General features: G+C 39.5%; 1 protein-coding gene across 1 annotated transcript; it reads right to left on the bottom strand.

Moving 5' to 3' along the window:
• Positions 1-528: 528 nt before the first annotated feature.
• Positions 529-6,352, bottom strand: LOC115800977 (melanoregulin). The gene is made up of 5 exons (XM_030758647.1): positions 6,088-6,352; positions 5,711-5,957; positions 2,753-2,843; positions 2,105-2,271; positions 529-1,098 (listed from the first exon to the last, which is right to left on the bottom strand). The coding sequence occupies exons 1-5, from the start codon at positions 6,162-6,164 to the stop codon at positions 1,021-1,023; spliced, it is 660 nt and encodes a 219-aa protein (XP_030614507.1). The 5' UTR covers positions 6,165-6,352; the 3' UTR covers positions 529-1,020.
• Positions 6,353-18,993: the final 12,641 nt, after the last annotated feature.

Raw genomic sequence — 18,993 nt, 5'->3', positions numbered from 1 at the left:
TGTGCATATTTTTTTTACTTTTTTTCCTGTACAGTGTTTCAAATACTTCTACTTTGAACTGAAAGCTTGCAAAATCCAGTTTCAGGCCATCCTAAATGTTACCAAATAACTAATCCTCATTCTCCAGAATCACAGTTTGAAGAGCAAATGGTTAGTATTTATTCTCTTCTCACCTTTGTGAAGAAATGCCTTTGGGAGCTGAGTAGGGTTTCACTGTGAAGATGCAGTGATTAGTACTGTCATGTCACAGCAAGAAGGAACTCCAGGTTGGCTAGGGCTTTTCTGAGTGCAGTTTGTAGGTCTAAAGCCATGATTATTAGATTAATTTGATGATTGTGGTGATTATGTGTGTTGCCTGTCTGCTGAAGACAGGGTGGACAGAGTTTCAAATGTCTGTTCAGTACATTAGTTTGGTCTTCAACTGACTTGTGTCTATATGCTGCCACCTTTTGGACAAAACTACTATTACAGTGACAAAAGGATCCAGTTCATGATGAGTGAATATATTTTAACAGTCACAATGTCAGCAAGAAACAACAGAAAATACACAGTTTGCTCTTAGAAATGTTAACAACAGAGGGTTAAAGATTTTTTTGAAAAATATTTAAATTGTTTATGTATAATATCCTGTACATACAGATGCATAGATATCAGTAATGTCATTGTAGCTTCAAAGGCTGTCTTAGTTTTTACTGAATTATTTTGAATTATCACTGAAAATGATCGATTCAGGTAAAAGTAAGTGAATATACAGACATAAAAATAACTAAAAAAAAGTATATATTTTTATGCTTTAAAAATTGTGTGGCCTAAGCAACATAAGCACAAGCTAACAATGTAGTAAACAGTCATTTGTTAGAATTAAATTTGCTTCAGGATTTCAATTAATGCTGAAATGTGTTTAACTGTGCATGTGTAAAATTGTCTCCAGTTTACTTGTAAAGCATCCAGTCTGCATTTTAAAATTTTCTTTCTTCCACACTTTCAGCCTTTGTGTCATTTTCTTTCCGTTATTGTCTCTCATCCTTCTTTCTTGGGATATTTTTCCTTGGCCAGTCTGACAAAGTCCTCAGCACTGTCCAGTAACACCAGACGGTCCTGAGAGAAACATCAGTGAACACAAAAGTAATTAAAGAGCTGAGACTGTTTAGCTGACAGGTGTGGTTGGAAGAAAAGGCATAACAGCAAAACAGTGGATAAATAAACAAGGAATGGAACAGAAAGAGATATAAGAGAAGAAGTGAAAGACAGGGAGGGCAGAAAATGGATGGAATTGTACTTTAATCTGATAAGCAATGGCTGCTTTGTAAGAATCTCTGCACATAACAGCGAAATGGCAGCGACATTCTGCACCAGCTGCAAGCAAGACAGTGTGGACTGAGCAATATCTCGGAGTGAGTAAATGATGGAATTCAATTTAACAATGTTCTCCAGCTGGGAAAAAAAAAGTAGCATCTCATGACTGAGTTTATGTTTGTCCAAATTTAAATCTGAATCAAAATGACTCCAAGATTCCTGAAATGGGCCTCAAGGTTTGATATTAATGATTTAGAGAGGTTTTGAGAAGACCAAAAAGGATTATTTCCATCTTATGATCCCACAACTGAAGGAGTTTTTAGGGAATTGAGGATAAAATTACCAGCAGAGACATCTGGATTCAAAGGCAAATATATTTATGATGAGCATGGAAGGAGTTGCTTACAATAAGCAGGATCTCAAAGGGGCATATACTGTATATAAGGTAAACTGAAATAGGCCGTAAAATTGAACCTTGAGATACTCCTCAGGTGATTAGATAGAAGAAGACAACCTCCCAGAAGACAACCTGCCTCTGATGCCACCCTGATTATTAAGATGGTTAAAAGGGATGCAGTGGTCCAGCATATAAAAAGTTGTACTAAAGTCCAAAAGAATAGAATAACTCATTTGTAGGAGTCTAAAGTCCAACCATATGAAACCTTGAGAAGGGCAGATTCTGTGCCAAACGATGAAGGCTGATTTAAATTTTTTGATTGTTTGTGTGTGTGTGTGTGTGTGTGTGTGTGTGTGTGTGTGTGTGTGTGTGTGTGTGTGTGTGTGTGTGTGTGTGTGTGTGTGTGTATACCATGATACAGAGGTATTGGTTCTGGTGTCCCATTCCACGAGGGAACAGAGAGGTGTGGTCCAGCAGCTGTGCCAACAGTTCAGTTGCTTTTTTAAGATGTTCTTCATCTCGACTGAATCGGTTCTGTTTATGCACACACAGCAAGGCGTCCACCTCACACTGGTAACCTGCAGGGAACCAAAGAGATGAGCAGTGGGATGAACAGGGGAATTACACAAGTGGTAGAACAGAGCACTTTGAGAAGAGTGGGTCAAAGAGAAGATGTGAAGATGTTTTACAAATAGAAGAAGCATGAATAACTAATGAAATCAATGATGGCTGATTTGGATTAGCTCAGAACGTAGAGGAGGTCACCTACTAATCTGAAAGTTGGTGGTTTGATCCCTGGCTGCTCTAGTCTGCATGCCTAAGTATACTTGGGCAAGACACTGAGCCACAAGTTGCTCTCCAATGTTTGAATTTACTATTCTACTAAACTGCTTAAGTTTAGACTGCTAATAATGTTCTAGCCGGCACACAATCATACTGGGAGACTTCACCAAAACAAGGCCATCATTAATTATTAAATGATTGAAAACAACAGTGCTTTTAGGAGCTGCTAATAATAAGAATGAAGTAAAACTAGACTGGAAAAAATAGAAAACTCACCAAGCTGAAGCAGGATTTTCTTCCATCGAGCTCTGACCTCTCGTTTGGCATATCGCAATGCATGAATATCATAATTCAACTTCTCCCATTCCTATGGGCAAAGACAAAAACTTTTAAATGAAAATACTTGATAAGCCAAATTTGAATTTTACGGAACCCCGAAAGTCAAGAAAGAATGGTACGAGGGAGTAATTAATGATAACAGGGTCCACAACTGTGCAAGTTGTTTTCGGCATCATACATGACGTGAAGTTGAGAAGCTGATGTTGAGCAGGTCTTAAGTAGAAAAAAATATTATTTTGTGCAGATTAAAAGTGAACATGATAGTATCTCTACAGTTTAGTCGATCCATCTTCCTAAGAATCCAGTCCATTAGCTGTTAAGCAATTTGTCATTTCAGAGAAAGAAAACCCAAAATGTTGTCTCAAAAAACTCTAAGATTTCAATTTCCAGTGCCCATGAATGATGGAAAAACTTCAGGGCAGGAGTTTACAGTCTAGAACAGTGACAGTGACCTTTCAATATAGCCAGATCTATAGCGCTACAGTGCTATAACGAAAAGGCCAGAACAAATTAAGCATTGGTTGCAGAGACTCAGAGCAGCAGATAAGTCAGTTGCCTGCCCCAACAGTTCACCAACTGCTTCCACTTTAAGAGCCCTGGGGTTCCCTCAGATTTTTTTGGATACCACATGCACAAATAACAAAATTAATGATGGCTGAATCGCATTTAGTAATTTCCTGTGTAATTTCTTTCATGCTGGATCCCATTTTTAGTTTTGGATGTGTCATGGTGCCCAGTTTTCTCTTTAGAATTTTTTGCTAATATTATTCAAGTTTCTGTTGAAGTTTTCTGTCACTCTGTTCACTCTCTTCATTACCTTATTATTCTTTTGTGACCTTGTTTCCTTGTTATATTACTGAGATGAGTATAGTTCTCTGTGTTTTCTGTGTTCCTGTATTTTGTAGTTGCAGTCATCATCCTCCCCCTGTATTTCTGCCCCCGTTCCTGTTTTACTTTGATGGGTAGTCTCGTGTCTTGTTTCACCTCCTCTGGCTCATTGCCTGTTTCTTATTACCTAGAACACCAGTTCCTGATCAGTTCCCTGCAAGGTTATTATCATTAACGAAAATAAACCAAATAAAACTAAACCATAAAGTAAAATCCAAAACTACTATAACCCCAGTTTGCTGTGTATAAATAGTCCTGTCTGGCTCTTTGTAGCATTGAATGTGCTCTGTCAGTATTAGTTCCTGCCTTGTTCTGACTTATGTTCCTTTTTTAAATGCTTTTATCCAAGTGTTTTGGATTAGCTGTGTTTATGAACTTTGTTTTTTTGGTTTTTTTAAATTGGATAGTGTGTAAGAAGCAGTGGGTGACCAAGTGACTAAAAGGAGCATGTGGCCTTTCTGTGTGTAATTTGAACTTGGAGATCAGGTATTAAAGCTCACTTTTTGTTATGAACTCTGCCTCCCATGTTCTGTACTTTGGGTCCTCACAGCCCACAGCCACTGTGACTCTCTGGGAATGACAAGTTCAAATGTTGTTGAAAGTTCACTCTTAAAGGACAGTTGCCTTTATACTGGACAAGAAAATAATTTTAACCGTGGATCTAAATTGTACAAAGCAGAAAGTTAAACATCTGGTATGTCCTACTTTATTGACGAGACAACTTCTGCCCCTTCCCGCCACCCCCCATGGTTCACTGTTTTTTTTAATGTAGCAGGCCCACTCAGTTTTTTTTTTTTTTTTGTCCTAATATTAAAAACAGCATGCTGAGAACAGTGCAGTGAATATTCTCTTTGACCGGCCTGCCAAGCTGTTGACCTACATCTCCATCAAGGAATGCATTTATTTACACAATGTGCCCACTGTGTCCTGCAGCCTGACGTGTTCACCAAACTCAAACTCACACTCGACGGACGTATACTGACCTGCGATCGTAACATTTTGAGGAAATGGCCTCAAAGTGATCATCTTAATGGAAGAATTGAAATAAATAAATAAAATAACTTTGTTTGCTATGTCACCAAAATAGCCATGAAAAAATAAGGATACAAAATAGAAAATAGAGATGTGCTGGAGGTTCCCTATACCTCGCCCATCTCCAAACACGTACACTCTAACAAAATTGTTTTGATGTATTGAAACTAACTAAAGCACTGGGTGACTGAGTAAGTGAATAAAAGGAGCATGTGGCCTCTCTGTGTGTAGTTTGTGTTTGTGTGTGTGTGTGTCTGTGCTCAATCACTAATTGACCCGTGGTCACATTTGCTGAATAGCTGTTTTCAGACAGCTGCATTCTTTCTCATTTTCTAAGTGAGAGGAACAGCTTTCCTACTGGCCTTGCACTTTCTCAGTAAATCTAATCTAATGAAAGGCTTTTATGCATACTTATAACTGTTATGATTTTTTTTTTTCTTTTTAGCTATTCGGAATGATGTGTTACTGAAATACCACGCTGTATCTGTGGGACTCTTTCATATTAATTTATTGATGTAAATCAGAGGCTTCTATGAGAGCCGCCTGTATGTCTGCCCTTTTTAGATTATTATATTAGAGAGCTCTAGTGGAGCAGACAAAAAGAGACTAGATTACAGATTTTCTAAAAGCACCTAGCCACAAAGAACTCTGGAAATGTTTGTCCAGATGTAAATGTCAGATTTTTGCTTTGGTAATTTATCAGGTTCCTGAATGAATTAGAATTATTATGAATTAGAGCTCTATGCATTCACTGAAACTTAGATAGACCTCAACCTTTTTTTTTGAATGTCTTCTAAACAAGCTGGTTACATCTGGAGAAAATGGATAAACATATGCATAGTTTTAATTTAACTGTTTTTTTTTATATGTTTACAGTAAATATACACTTATTCTCTACTACTAGATTAGAAACTTAATGAAGTGACATATGTTTCATTGTAACAGCTTTTTCTTAGTGTTTCATAAAGATGTCACCTCTGTAGCCTCGTCAGTCTGGTCTCTCATGCTGATTAAAGCCTCTAACTCTCCATCCAATCCCTGCCTGATGGGAGAGTCGTTGGGTCTGTTTGCGATGGTCCACTGATCAGCAGTGCTCTTCTGGCTTTGCCGGTTAGTCCACTGACTCATTTTTGAAGGTGGTGGTCCAAATATGTTCTCTTGTGTTTCACTGTCACTAGACCCGCTGGATAACTGTTCAGGCGGTCTGGAAGTGGTGCTCATTCTAGAGAGAAATAAATAAAAGTAATGTACTATGAATGTGAAAGTCTTCATGGTGAATTGTATTTTAGTATATTAAAATAAGAAGAAGAACAAAGGCTGAATTTTTGGGGCTGACAGCCTGCTTATCTAACCGCAAAATAGCATTCCTCTCTTCTTGGTTGTGTTTCAGATAGTAGTGACAGCAACAGATGGTAAACTTAGCTCCCATTGGCTCTTTCCAAAAGTTTTTAATAATATATTAATCCTTCCCAATAAAATCCCAAAACAGCCTCCTGTCAAAGATTTCTTCCAGAATCTTCAAGAAAAGAAAACAAAAAGGTCACAACTGCAAAGGTCCAGGCGTACAAATACAAGCAGGAACTGAGTCTGTTACGTGCTTCTTCTGTCCTGGCCTAAATACACTCTCCCAGCCTGTCTGTCAATTACATTATCCACGTGAAAAAGAAACAGGGGAAAGCAACAACACATACACACACACACACACACACACACACACACACACACACACACACACACACACACACACACACACACACACACACACACACACACACACACACACACACACACAGGACAGCCCAGGGATGAATGGCACATTCAGTGAGCCTGGTGGTGCAGATTGCAGTGGTGAAGGCAGAAGCACTTCAAAACTCTTGAGTTTACATGGACTGCTTTGGAACTGGAAGTATAACTTTTGTTATGCTTAAATAGATGCCTGTTTACAGGAAGATAAGCAGAAAGAGTGAGATTGTAGACGATACAGATGATGATACAGTAATAAATACCTGCTCTCATGTTGCTCTAAAACTTCTGTCTTCGGGTAGAGAATTCTGTGTGATTATCTGGAGCAGAGCACTGCAGCCTCGAAAAGAAAAGGGGCACCTGATACATTAAAATGTTGTGAGAAGGGATCCTGACCAAGTGTCAGAATACGACAAGTTTGGAGAGAACGTGTTGCACAATTTGGAGCACTGTAAAAGCTGTGTCACTCACCACAGGGGTCGTGACCTGAGAGAATGGAGCACTCGAGGGGGAGACATTTGTGAGAAGAACAAGGGCTGCTCTGGTTTGGATTTTCAAATATTTTGGATGATTGCAAAAGATTGTGTAAGAAGTCAGATGTTACCCTTTCAGATAAATATTTAATTCACTGTCTTTACTGTTGATAATGCATTACACAGTCTTTCTGACAGAGTGATATAAGGTACTGTGCAGAAATCTTGAGCCTCTGCTCATTTTTTAAATATTTTGCTACAAAATATCATTTGTTTTCAGACTAGTTGGTAATGGTGTTCATGCCCTCCACAGGAGATGGCAGTATCACCCCATTTTACTCTTTCTCATCCTCACAGGCCCCTTTCATCCAGACACACTGGATTTATTTAGGTTTTTATTAGCTGTGAGACAAGGCTGAAGAGTTTTTCACACAGCATAGTTACCTCCTCAGCCACATCTGTTTCTCTTCACTTCCACCACCAGACTGGATCATCATCAAGAAGACAGTGAAAAACCTGTTTTGGCTTTGTTTGCCTTTGTGCACAGCTCCTTCACAGTTAAACCCCTCCAAAACACACTGTCAGCTTTCCATAGTGAGTAAATTATTCATTTTCTTCGTAAGTTTCAGGAAGATTTACATGAAAATTTACATTTCAGACATCAAAGCAATCTCCAACTCTCTTGTGGGTTATTGCAGTATTTAAAGTGGGCTATAGAAAATAGGACAATAATGGAATGTATTAAGAAAACTGCAGACAAGATGAAAAATATCCTTGTCGGTCGATGACAGTGAAGAACTGTGGATTTATGTGTGCATTTCTTTCTTAGATGCTCAAAATGTTACTCCAGCCGCATCCAGTTTATGGCCTCTAGTGTTGGGAAGGTCACACTGCACCTCACAGGTGAATGGAAATAAGCAATCATATCATGTCACTGGCTGTGGTAAGAACAACACATATTTTTGTCCTTCTCATTGAACACCTCATGATGGAAGACTTTGGGTCATGGGATAGGATTTGATACAGTGTGGTGTACTGCACTAACACATTTAATTGGAATAGTGTAACATGTAAAAGTGATGAATAGGTCTTGCATCTGTCTTCTTTAAGTTGCTGTCTTATCTCTTTGGCATGTTTGAGCAGCTCTCTGAAGATGGATATCTACCATCTGTTGTAGTTGCTGCTGTTATGCTACTCTCAGTTCTGAAAAACAAACTCTCCACAGAGGAACAATTCAGCTTGGAAGCTGGCGTCTTTGGAAAGGACACAAGTTTACATCTCTGCACTGTTACATCACAGAGGTCGGATGGTGTGTGTGCAGGAAGAAATCAGCCACATCTGCTCACATTGTTTTGTGTGATATAATTTTTTCTGATCAGTTTATGAAATTCAGACCTGTTTTACCCTCATTGGGGTGTTTATGTGTAGCAACTCTGGCTAGACTCCATGTGAATGTACCCTTTGTTACTGAAGGCAGCATGCAGTTTTCCTGTATTCCTCATGTATCTACACGTAAATAGTTTCTATCATGCAAATAAATTTTGACACCATGTTTGGGTCTAAGTGGAAAAAAAAATGCTTTGTTTATTGTAAAAGTTACTCTCACACATATTTGTCTAAGTTACTGTTGATAAGTTCAGGTATACAGATTTTCCCTCAAACATCCCCTCTCGTCTCTTCTCTTTCTGTCTGGGATTTATATTTCCAGAGTGCATTCTCCCCTGTTACCTCAGTGACTGCTAGACCACCAGTTTCTTTTTTTTAACACACACACACACACACACACACACACTGGGCCAATGGCAATGTGACATTGACATAGTGCAGTTGAAAACCTTATGTGAGGGTGAGTGATGGCTCCTGATGGCTGTTGCCTAAAGGTATGTGTGTCTGAGTGTGTGCACTGTATGTGAGCAGTAGTGGAAATAGCATTATATTCCAGCTCACATGAAACCTCGACACGACAGAAAGATGGGTCAAACACCAGGGGACGGAGAGAATAATAAGTAGGTACAATGACACATACACACACTCATATACAACCCTTCAGGGAACAAACTCCACGCTGCTCCATCACTTACATTCTTGAAAGAGACTCTCACATGACTTCATGAGGAGAGCAGAGTTTCCTGACACACACACACACACACACACACACACACACACACACACACACACACACACACACACACACACACACACACACGAACATAAGAACTGGGCAGGGATTCAGGGACACAGATTGAAGGTGATTATAATTCACAGTGAAGTCTGGCTGGTTTAGTTATCTCCAGCTCATCCATCTATTTGTGTATGTATGCGTGTGTGGTTCAGCACTCATCAAGGTAGCAGGAGTAGAAAAAAAAATCATCATGGATGTATAAATCACAAAGATAGGGGGAGTGAGACAGAGAGGAAGAAGAAATCAAGATTAACCAGCGAGAAAGAGGTGAGTGAAGAACGAATGAGAGGGACAGACAGAAGCACAGGAAGAAAAGATAAGAAGTTCAAAATAATACAGGACAGCATGCTCAGGATAGTTTGGTGTGTGATTCACAAAACAAAACTGATTCTGTGAAATTAAGCAGCAAAGACTTACACTGATTTCTTCCAACACAGGGAGGAAAAATAATTAATTAAAGTAAAAAAGTTCAAAAATTGTTCTAAATCACTTTGTAAGGTGTATTTAAGCACATTTAAAAATATTGATTTATACCACTCATATTACACTAAAACAAATGTTACAGATATTATAACCCATGGCTATATTAACATCTGTTCAGAAGGATATTTAGGAGTGCTATAAAATTTTTTAAATAATGTAAGTAAGTGCTTACCAAGTGGAATATTAAACATGCACCACACAAACTTTATATATATATATATATATATATATATATATATATATATATATATATATATATATATATATATATATATATATATATATATATATATATATATATATATATATATATATATACATATGTAGAGAGAGAGAGAGCAGATTAGTAGATGCTAGTTATACTCACTGACTTCCAGGTGTAACTTTGCGTAGTGTACTTAAGCTTATTTATGTACGGCCACAACATTAAAACCACCTGTCACATGTTGTGTAGGGCAACCCTGTGCCATCAAAACAGGTCAGACCCATCATGCCACAGAAAATTGCCTGAAATTCCAATGGTCAATGATCGCTCGGACTGGGAACAGGGATATTTGGAGGCCAGGCCAGTGCCTTGGGGTTTAGCCATTCTTCTGTATTTGTAGTTTGCTGGGGCAATTTGTCCGCACAGGGAAATGGCCGCCGCCATCGGGGAGTGCCATAGCTATGGGGTATGTTCAAGATCTGCAACAAAGTTTAGATGGGTGATACAGGTCAAATTAACATTTAGATGTTTGCCAGAACCCAAGGTTTCCCAGCAAAACATTGTGGTGTCATGAGATGATCACTATTGATCACCTGTCAAAGATTTTAAGGTTTTTGATCAACATGTTACCTGCTTCAAATGAAGCAGTAAAGAAGGATTATGAACAACTTATCTGACCTGAAAACTGGTACATTTTGGAGCATAAGTGGAGCAGTAGGATGCAATGGGGCTCAACCCTGTTCTGCAGGCTACAGGCAATGCAACTGGTTATTGATATCAGTATAAACTACAAAAGGCAAGGTGAAGACTTTAATTGCTTAAATGAACTTTGACACTTGGGAAAGTGTGGGACTTTTATTGCACTAAATCTTAGCTGGGACACCAGTCAGGAGAGCATTCAAGAGATGGGCAAACCCCTTGGGCCTTCCGGGATGTCAGCAAGGCCCATAGAAAAGCTCTAACCTGGTGTACAATAGTGGGAGGGAGCCAGTTTAAAAAAGCAGAAGTTTTCTCAGAGTCTGGTCTCACCCCACTCTTGACGACTATGTGCCTCAGGAATTTTACCTCACATTAAAGCATTTTACATTTATCCAGCCTTAGCTTCAGTCCATACTACCATAGCTTCTGGAATACATTTTCCAAAATGCTGCAAGTGAGAGGAAAAGTCAGGTGAATATATTATAATGTCATCTAAATGGGTACCCCCAATTACATGACATTATAATCGAACAACTGGCCATGAAGACACAGCTGCAACAACCACGGAAAGGTTGGAGGAGTATCCAAAAAGCATGCGGTCAAACTCAAAAAGCCCCTTTAAGGTTGACAAACGCCGTTTTCTCACAGACTCTGGGAACCAGCTCCACCCACCAATTCCCACAAGCATGATGCAGGTCAGAGTCTCCTTGATCCTAGGGAAAGGGAACACATCTTTGTGAGCAACAGCATTCAACTTCATGTAATCCATGCAGAACTACCAATTACCATCTTTCTTTTAGCACCAGAACAATAGGGTCAGCTCTCCAGTGTCTTCATCTCCTAATACATCAGGGGCAGCAGTGGCCTATACTATTCCTTGATAGGGATTGCATCACCAGTGTGGGTGAGCTCTCGCACTAGGTTTGCTTATGTCTTTCCTTCTTGGCATTGTTTTAACACACACCTGAATGTTCCAGACCTGCAAGCTGACAAAAATTCTGCTTTTGCAGCAGTGGATTAAACTTCCAGACATCAGATGTTGAAAGAAAAGAAACAATGTAGCCTCTTTTCCTGGTGTTTTTTAGCTTCTTTATAACACATGTGCCCCACGTACTGTATACCACACATTCACATGATGAATAGAAGTGTGTGTGTGTGTGTGTGTGTGTGTGTGTGTGTGTGTGTGTGTGTGTGTGTGTGTGTGTGTGTGTGTGTGTGTGTGTGTGTGTGTGTGTGTGTGTGAAAGGGCGTCACTTCTGCGGGGACATCTTTGCCGCACATTTTTATTGCTAATCGATTTAGATGACACCATTTTTTTACACACTGTCACTGGTGATCAATGAGAATTATGCCATGCTTTTTAACTGTCACCAGTAATCAATGAGGGCGGTGCCATCATCTGCATCTTCTGATCATTACAACCGGTGATCAATAATAAAGCTGGCTCAGGATGACACACGATTATCATAGACTAGCAGTCCATGATGATAGGTTGATAATGTGTATGCGTGTGAGAGAAAACTGTGTGATAGACAAAGGTGACTGGAAGGAATCTGACACAAAAGAGACACAAAGCTCCAGAAGTAGAGCGGCCATATTTCAAACCATCATTCTGGCATGGCTAATAAAACAGTACACCAGACACAACATAACCACCCTTCCTTCCTTTTCTTAATGAGATTCAAAAGGTGAAGCCATTTATCGCTGTACTCTGACCAGCACTGGTATGAATAATCACAACCAACTGTGAGGACACTTGGAGGATTTTGTCTATTTAAATCTACCTGAATTTCTGTGGTTATGATGTGTTTGCACATATCATAACCACAGAAATTCTATCAAGGGTTATCCTGTTTGTGCACACAATTTTAATACAATGACTTATAGTTATATTAAAGATACTGAAACTCTAATAATGAGCCTGTTTTCTCTCTCAGGTTGTTCTTTGTCACATGTGTGGCTCAGGCACCATTGTTCTCACATTCAACACATTGGGAATCAATAAGGATGATGTACAGGGATAATGTGAAGGAACCTAAACCTAACCAAGTGCCCGAACCTGAACAGCAAGTACATTAAAAAGCAAGCAGAAACAGAAAAGCATTGGCATTAATTTTGAATCATCTTTCTGGCTTCTTGATAAACTCCTGATTTAATTATGGCAAATATTAAAACTCAATTATATAAATCTTTGCTGGTGGAAAAAGGCATCTTGAGAAGACTTCATTTTTTTGTCTGTGCATTTGTGTCAGTACTTCTCCCACAGCTTCACTTTAAAGACTTTGGGAGCGTCGTCAGTGGAAGTAATAATGTTTCCTTCGCAGTTACATAGTATTATTTTAGACGGAGACAGGTAGTAGGTGTGGTGCTCTTGTTAAACGATGAAATATGTACAGCCAACTCGTATCTTACAGCTGTTATTTTAACCTTTGTAACTGCCAGCTATTTTTCTTCCACGAACAATTATGTCTTCTTGAACCTTAAAACAAAGAAAGACTTATTGCCTCAACTTCCTGCTTGTTACGCCCACTCTAACAGTTGACCCTACCATCTCCACATGAGATAACTATGAAAATAACTCACTTTAGTGTTCATGCACCAACAGATAAAGGAACAAAGAGACTAGAAAACAAGTCTCAGGAAGCAGGCTGATAGGGAGCAAATGAGGGATGTCGCAGTGGAATAGAAAGAGGCAGACAAACTAACAGAGACCACACAGCAATCATGCCAGTCACAGACCATCACCGAGAGGTGACTAGGCCATCTGTGTCTCTGCCTGACTGTAAAGTAACTTGCCTTCAAAACAGGAAATAGCCAATATCACACTAATACACTGGGGGGAACACACAGAAAGCTCTGGGAGACATTCCTATTCAGACTTGATTTTGTGCTTGTGTGCATGCTTGAATGTGCAGGATGTTTCCACACAAGGATGCTTGAAAGGTGATGTGATGTCTCTGTGTGATCAGTTGATTGCTGTGTCATACGTCAGAATTAGTTTTTGTATATTTTGTCCAGGTGGTTCTTTATGTAACGCTGACGCACTCAGTGGGGAAATTATGCTGCCATTTTGGCCACATTCATGAAGAAAATTGGTGGCTTTATAGATTCACTTGTTGATATATCGTACCACTGCACCTCCTAATGAACGTGTTTGTGTGTGCACGTGTTTCTGAATGTACTACTGTGCGTCTTTGTCCGTACTCATGGATGAATTTGAATGTCGTGACTTGACAGTCGATTATGAATAATTATAGCCTTGGAGATCACACTGTGGAAGGCTGGAGGTGACTGACAAGATGTGTACACGCATACGTATGCACTGACTCATTTAGAACCAGAAGACAGACAACGACAGTACACTGATTAGCAGATCTGCGGCCACTAACAATTCACTGTTGCTATGCTTTCCTTGAACTCTAGGTGGCACTGTTGAATAGCACAGATGCACCGATAATCACCAAGCGAGGTTGCATGATGAGAGTTGTTTGAGACATATGTGGAAATCTACAAAAGTTAATTTTTACTTTTTGCACTTCTTGCTATTAGTACAATAAAGTTATGGGTAAATCTTCTTAACTTGAATCTTATATGCCAGCAAACCAAAGTTTCTGTTATATTCAAGCAAAACCCTCCCATACATTAGCTTTCAGATATTCAGAGTTTACACAAATGAACCGACCTTCCATTTTAGGTTTAAATTAATCTTAGCATGCACTCAATACAGCCAATCCAATATAAAGAAGACATTAAAATCACATACATCTTATATTGTTTGGCTAAAACATAGCACTTCTCCAGATGTAGATGCATGCAGAAGATGTTGCCCAGATAATGAAAGCTGAATATCAAAGGTCTTCTCTTAGTCTGACTCTTTCTCACTCACTCTTTGCAACAGTTTGCACACATGTGTGTAGGCGTGCGTGGGTGGCAGTGCACACAAATGAGCATACAACCATGAACTCAAGCTAGATAGTTGGGTTTTTTTTTTTTGGGGGGGGGGGGGGGGGGGGGTTGTTTGTTTTTTTGTCTTTTTTAAACCAGTAGTTTCATTCAAAGAGAGCTTCTTCTGACTTTTCTAATGTAAAATGGGATTGAAAGCCAGTCCCTTTTATTTTTTTCCCCCCTTTATGTCCTTGCATTTTTCTGTCATGTTGTGGTCTTCGGTGTCAAAATATGTGACACACTAGTAAACAAACACATACAGACCCACATTAGAAACTGGATGGTGACACCCTGCATAATGTGGGCCCATTCCTCAAGAGAATGTGCCCTTTAGCCTATAATACCCCACCTTCGGTCTGAGTGCCATCATTTCTTATGCTGCTAAGCTGTTATGTGGCAGATTTTTGACAAGTAATAAGTTTAGTGTCTGCGCAAGAAACTCAATACGGAATTTGAGCACTTTCCATCTCTGGTGTGAATCTCACAAAAGTCCACATATACAGTTTGGTCTGTAAGCATTTGGCTAAGGATAACATTTTTGGAATTTGCCTCTGTACACCACCTCAATTGATTTTAGCACATCCAAGATCAAGATATGACTAAAGTGCTGACTTCCATCTTGAATTGGTGGCATATAATAAAACTCTTTAGGAGTTACAGACATTTTCATGCATAGTTCCCCATTTGCTGTTTCATTTTGTAAAGTATTTTTAAACCAATTCTTAGTATTTGGATGAAAATCCTTTGCAGTCCATTACTGTCTGAAGTCTAAAACCCATGGACATCACCTTATGCTACATTTCCTCCCTTGAGATGCTCTGCTGGACTTTTACTTCAGCCACCTTCAGTTTCTGCTTGTTTGTGGGTCTGTCTGGATTCATTTTGGTATTTAATAACTGAAAAGCATGCCCCATTGGCTTGAGATCAAATTAAGCCATTGAAGAATATCCCATTTCTTTGTCTTTAGAAACTCTTGAGTTGTTTCGCGGTATGCTTTGAGTCATTATCTATTTGGCTGAGTCTAAGCAGATAGTATAGCCCTGTACACTTCAGAAATCATCCATCTACTTCTTTCAGTGGTCACACTGACAGATCAAGAAACACTATGACCCGGTTCCACTGGGAGCCACACATGCCTATGCCATAACACCGCTTCCACCATATTTGACAGTTCATTTGGTATGCTTCAGATCATGAGCTGTTTCTCTCCTCCATCATACTTTTCTCTTCCCATCATTCTGGTACAAGTTAATTTGGTTTCATCTGTCCAAAGAATTGGTTTTAAGAACTATGCGGGTTCTTTTAGATGTTTTCTGGGAAAATCTAATCTGGCCTTCCTCGTGATGAGTGATTACAACCAGTGGTTTGCACCTGGTTGTAATACCTATGGATTTCTAATCATGGATCTGTCTCTTGATCATGCCTACCGCCTTGAGTTTTCTTGACTTGGTTAGATATTGCAAAGTTGTTTTTCTTATCCATGGACATAATTCTGTCATTCTGTCTGCTGAAAGTCTGCGCTTCAACCACATCTTTAGTGTGGTGCACTGAGACATCCATCCAAATTAGAAAAACTGTGATTATGTCCAACAAATTATGAACCCAACTGACAAATGTCTTTTATATCTTTGTAGCTGACAGTTGGTCTCTAATGGACATTCCAGGTTCTGATTGAGTAGGTCACCTCATTTGGATTTTATCAGTCTATTAAATGGCATAAGTCAGGTGTTATCAGGCCCATCCATATTGCCAGTAAATACCTTCATCTAGTCACCAGGACTCCATCCTCATCAAGGGTAACACTGAACAATCTAAATACTGTAAAAGCTCTGGCAGTGTATAGTTCTGTAAGCTAGCACAAGGAGCTTTGTAACATGTATTTTACTTTGTGAAAGGGTACATTTTAACCCATTTTTAACTAGTAACACACCATTCATTACCAACCAAGGAGCGACTAGCAGGCCGATCAAGCCATGCAATACCACTGCTGCAGTAATGTGAGTAAAAGGCTTGGCAGAAGAAGAACGCCAGCAAGTAATTTATGCAGAAGGAAATTCTTTAAACACATTTGTATACAGCCTCATGAAAAATTAATGTGTGCTGCCATGATAATCGCAGGATGCAAACATTAACTTGAAAACTCTGTGGTGACCTCATGCTGCAGGTTGTGACTGAACTGTCAGTTCTTACATAAAGTAATTATATGAATTCTTGTCTGCACATGCTTATCACACTGGTGCTTGATGACGTTATAGGAAGAGCATTAAGTCTCGTGCAATATACAGGAAAGCAGAGGGTCGACACACAAATACACACACACCCCATTAATATCGTTTAGCGAGCCTCCATGCATACAGACTACCTGTTTAAACCAATCATTACCTTGCCACCGGCTCATGTGTAACACTAAAGAGAAGAAGAGCTTGATGGATGGATGGACTGAGGCAGATAGGGAGGGGTCAGTAGGCAAAGGCAAAGAGGGGAAGATGGATGTCGCAAGAGCCCTGTGTTATTGCTAAATCTGGCCTGAACCTGTATTTAATGGATACCTGCTATCAAAAAGAGCCCGTGTACTTTATATGACTGGAAGGACAGTTTTAGGAGATCAGGGATGAGACAAAGAAAGAATGAGGGGAGAAAGGGAAGGGTAGAAGAGGGATGGATTTACCTTCCAAAACAGGAGGACAGTTTTTACTGGAAAAAAAGGGATGAGTAAATAAACTGTGAGGGTGGGATGTGGAAGGGGACAGGTAAAGGGATGAATGTTTTCATTTGAGGGAGGAGAACTGACAAATGGGGAGAATATGTGACACAGAGACAACGACAGCAGGGTGTGGTGCTGCAGAGTCAGGAAAAGAGGGAGAGAGAGAGAGAGAGAGATAAGGCTGAGATAAAGAGTGATGAAAATGTGCAAGAATGGGAGGGATCGCACTGGCGGGAAGGATTAATATGTTGTAAGGGAGGAGAAAGAGAAGGAAGGTACACAGTAAGAATGAAGCAATGTTGGGTTCAGGGTGATAAATGATGGACGCTGGAGGCAGGAGCAAGGCTAGGAAGGCTGGATGAAGGGAAGGAGGAGTAAGACAAGGAAAGCAAAGAAGAAAGGAATACTGCTGCATGTTATTGTTACACTTAAATAAAATCATTGTTAAATGTCGCATTTTTTCAGACAAATTTGCATCCTTTAGTCCAATATTGGAAGTTATAATCAATAAGATTCTGCTTCTGGATAATTTGGCAATACAAATATGATGCATTCCTGTAATCTTTGTCTGTCTTTGTCCATCTTCTGTTTATTCTTTCAGTGCAGATTGCAACTTTATATTATGCTGTGACACTTTGATTAGCGGGTGGGTACTGGTTTATGAGATGTTTTATTTTATTCTAATTTTCAGGCTGATTTTTCAGCAACTGGCCAGAAACAATGAATAAATATTTGTCTCTTAGGCCCTTCATAGTTCTTTGCCTGCAGTTCTTACTATAATAGCTCACCAATTCCATTACTAATGTTTTAAAATGATCTGCTGTTAATGACAGATGCCACCAATGATCACTATTTATTTTAATTAATGTATTTGCAATGAACAAAGACTGTTAACCATAGTGACAAAAATTAGTTTCTTGTGGCTCTTTTACAATAAAAGCAGCAGAGGTGGAAATTTTTCGTTTGTGCTAACTTAATAGAGCCTTAAAATAGTCACTTTGATTTATTTGCTGCTTAAGATATACCCCTAAGCACTCCACAACTGCATTCACATTGCCTGAAGTGCACCTCCCCAGAAATAACAAATGTAGTTTGCAGTGACGAAGATCGCAACAACTGTTACTGGATTGCTTCATAGTAATAACACATGCAAACCCAGTGTATTGATTAATGCAAATCTGATCTCTATGTAAAACAAAGTGTAATATGTGAAAGAGCGCAACAGCATGCAGCTGGCTCACAATGCTAAACCAGTATCTAGTAATCTGCTAATGTGCCACACGCCCTTGCCCTTGCCGTTGCTGTTGCTGTTGCCGATGCATGAAGTCAGTCAGTTCTGGCCACTTCTCTATTTCCTGCACTGCAGTACAAGTGACTGACCTTCAACATTTACCAGCTCCAATATGATCAGCACAGTTTCAGTAACCATTGTCTGAAGAACATGAATAAACTCATTACAGTGGCATTCACTAATCTAACCTGAAGAGCAGAATCTTTGGGATGGGCTGTCAAAAGTTTGAAATGGAGAAGATTAAGAAGGTCAAACCTGAGCAGATGAAAGGAAAGTTTTTAAGATGTGTGGTGGAGTGTAAAGACCGGTGAATGGAAGGAAAGAGAGAGGAAACAATGGATTGATAGATAGCCAAGGCATGACATGCGCCTGAGTAATGGTAAACCAAGGTGGCAGAATGGTCGGAAAAAGCTGAAAGGGAGGAGGCTGAGGCACAGATGGATGGGAAGGGTGCCATGTTGCTTAACTAATGTTTCCCAGGCCTGTAGTTCAATTCCTTCTCAGAATTAAAGCTCCATCTATCACCCCAGTGT

This window comes from Archocentrus centrarchus, chromosome 21 (assembly GCF_007364275.1).
Source record: "Archocentrus centrarchus isolate MPI-CPG fArcCen1 chromosome 21, fArcCen1, whole genome shotgun sequence".
NCBI classification, from domain to species: domain Eukaryota; kingdom Metazoa; phylum Chordata; class Actinopteri; order Cichliformes; family Cichlidae; genus Archocentrus; species Archocentrus centrarchus.
Note: the sequence above shows the minus strand (reverse complement) of the source record. Positions and strands in the feature narration are given on the sequence as shown.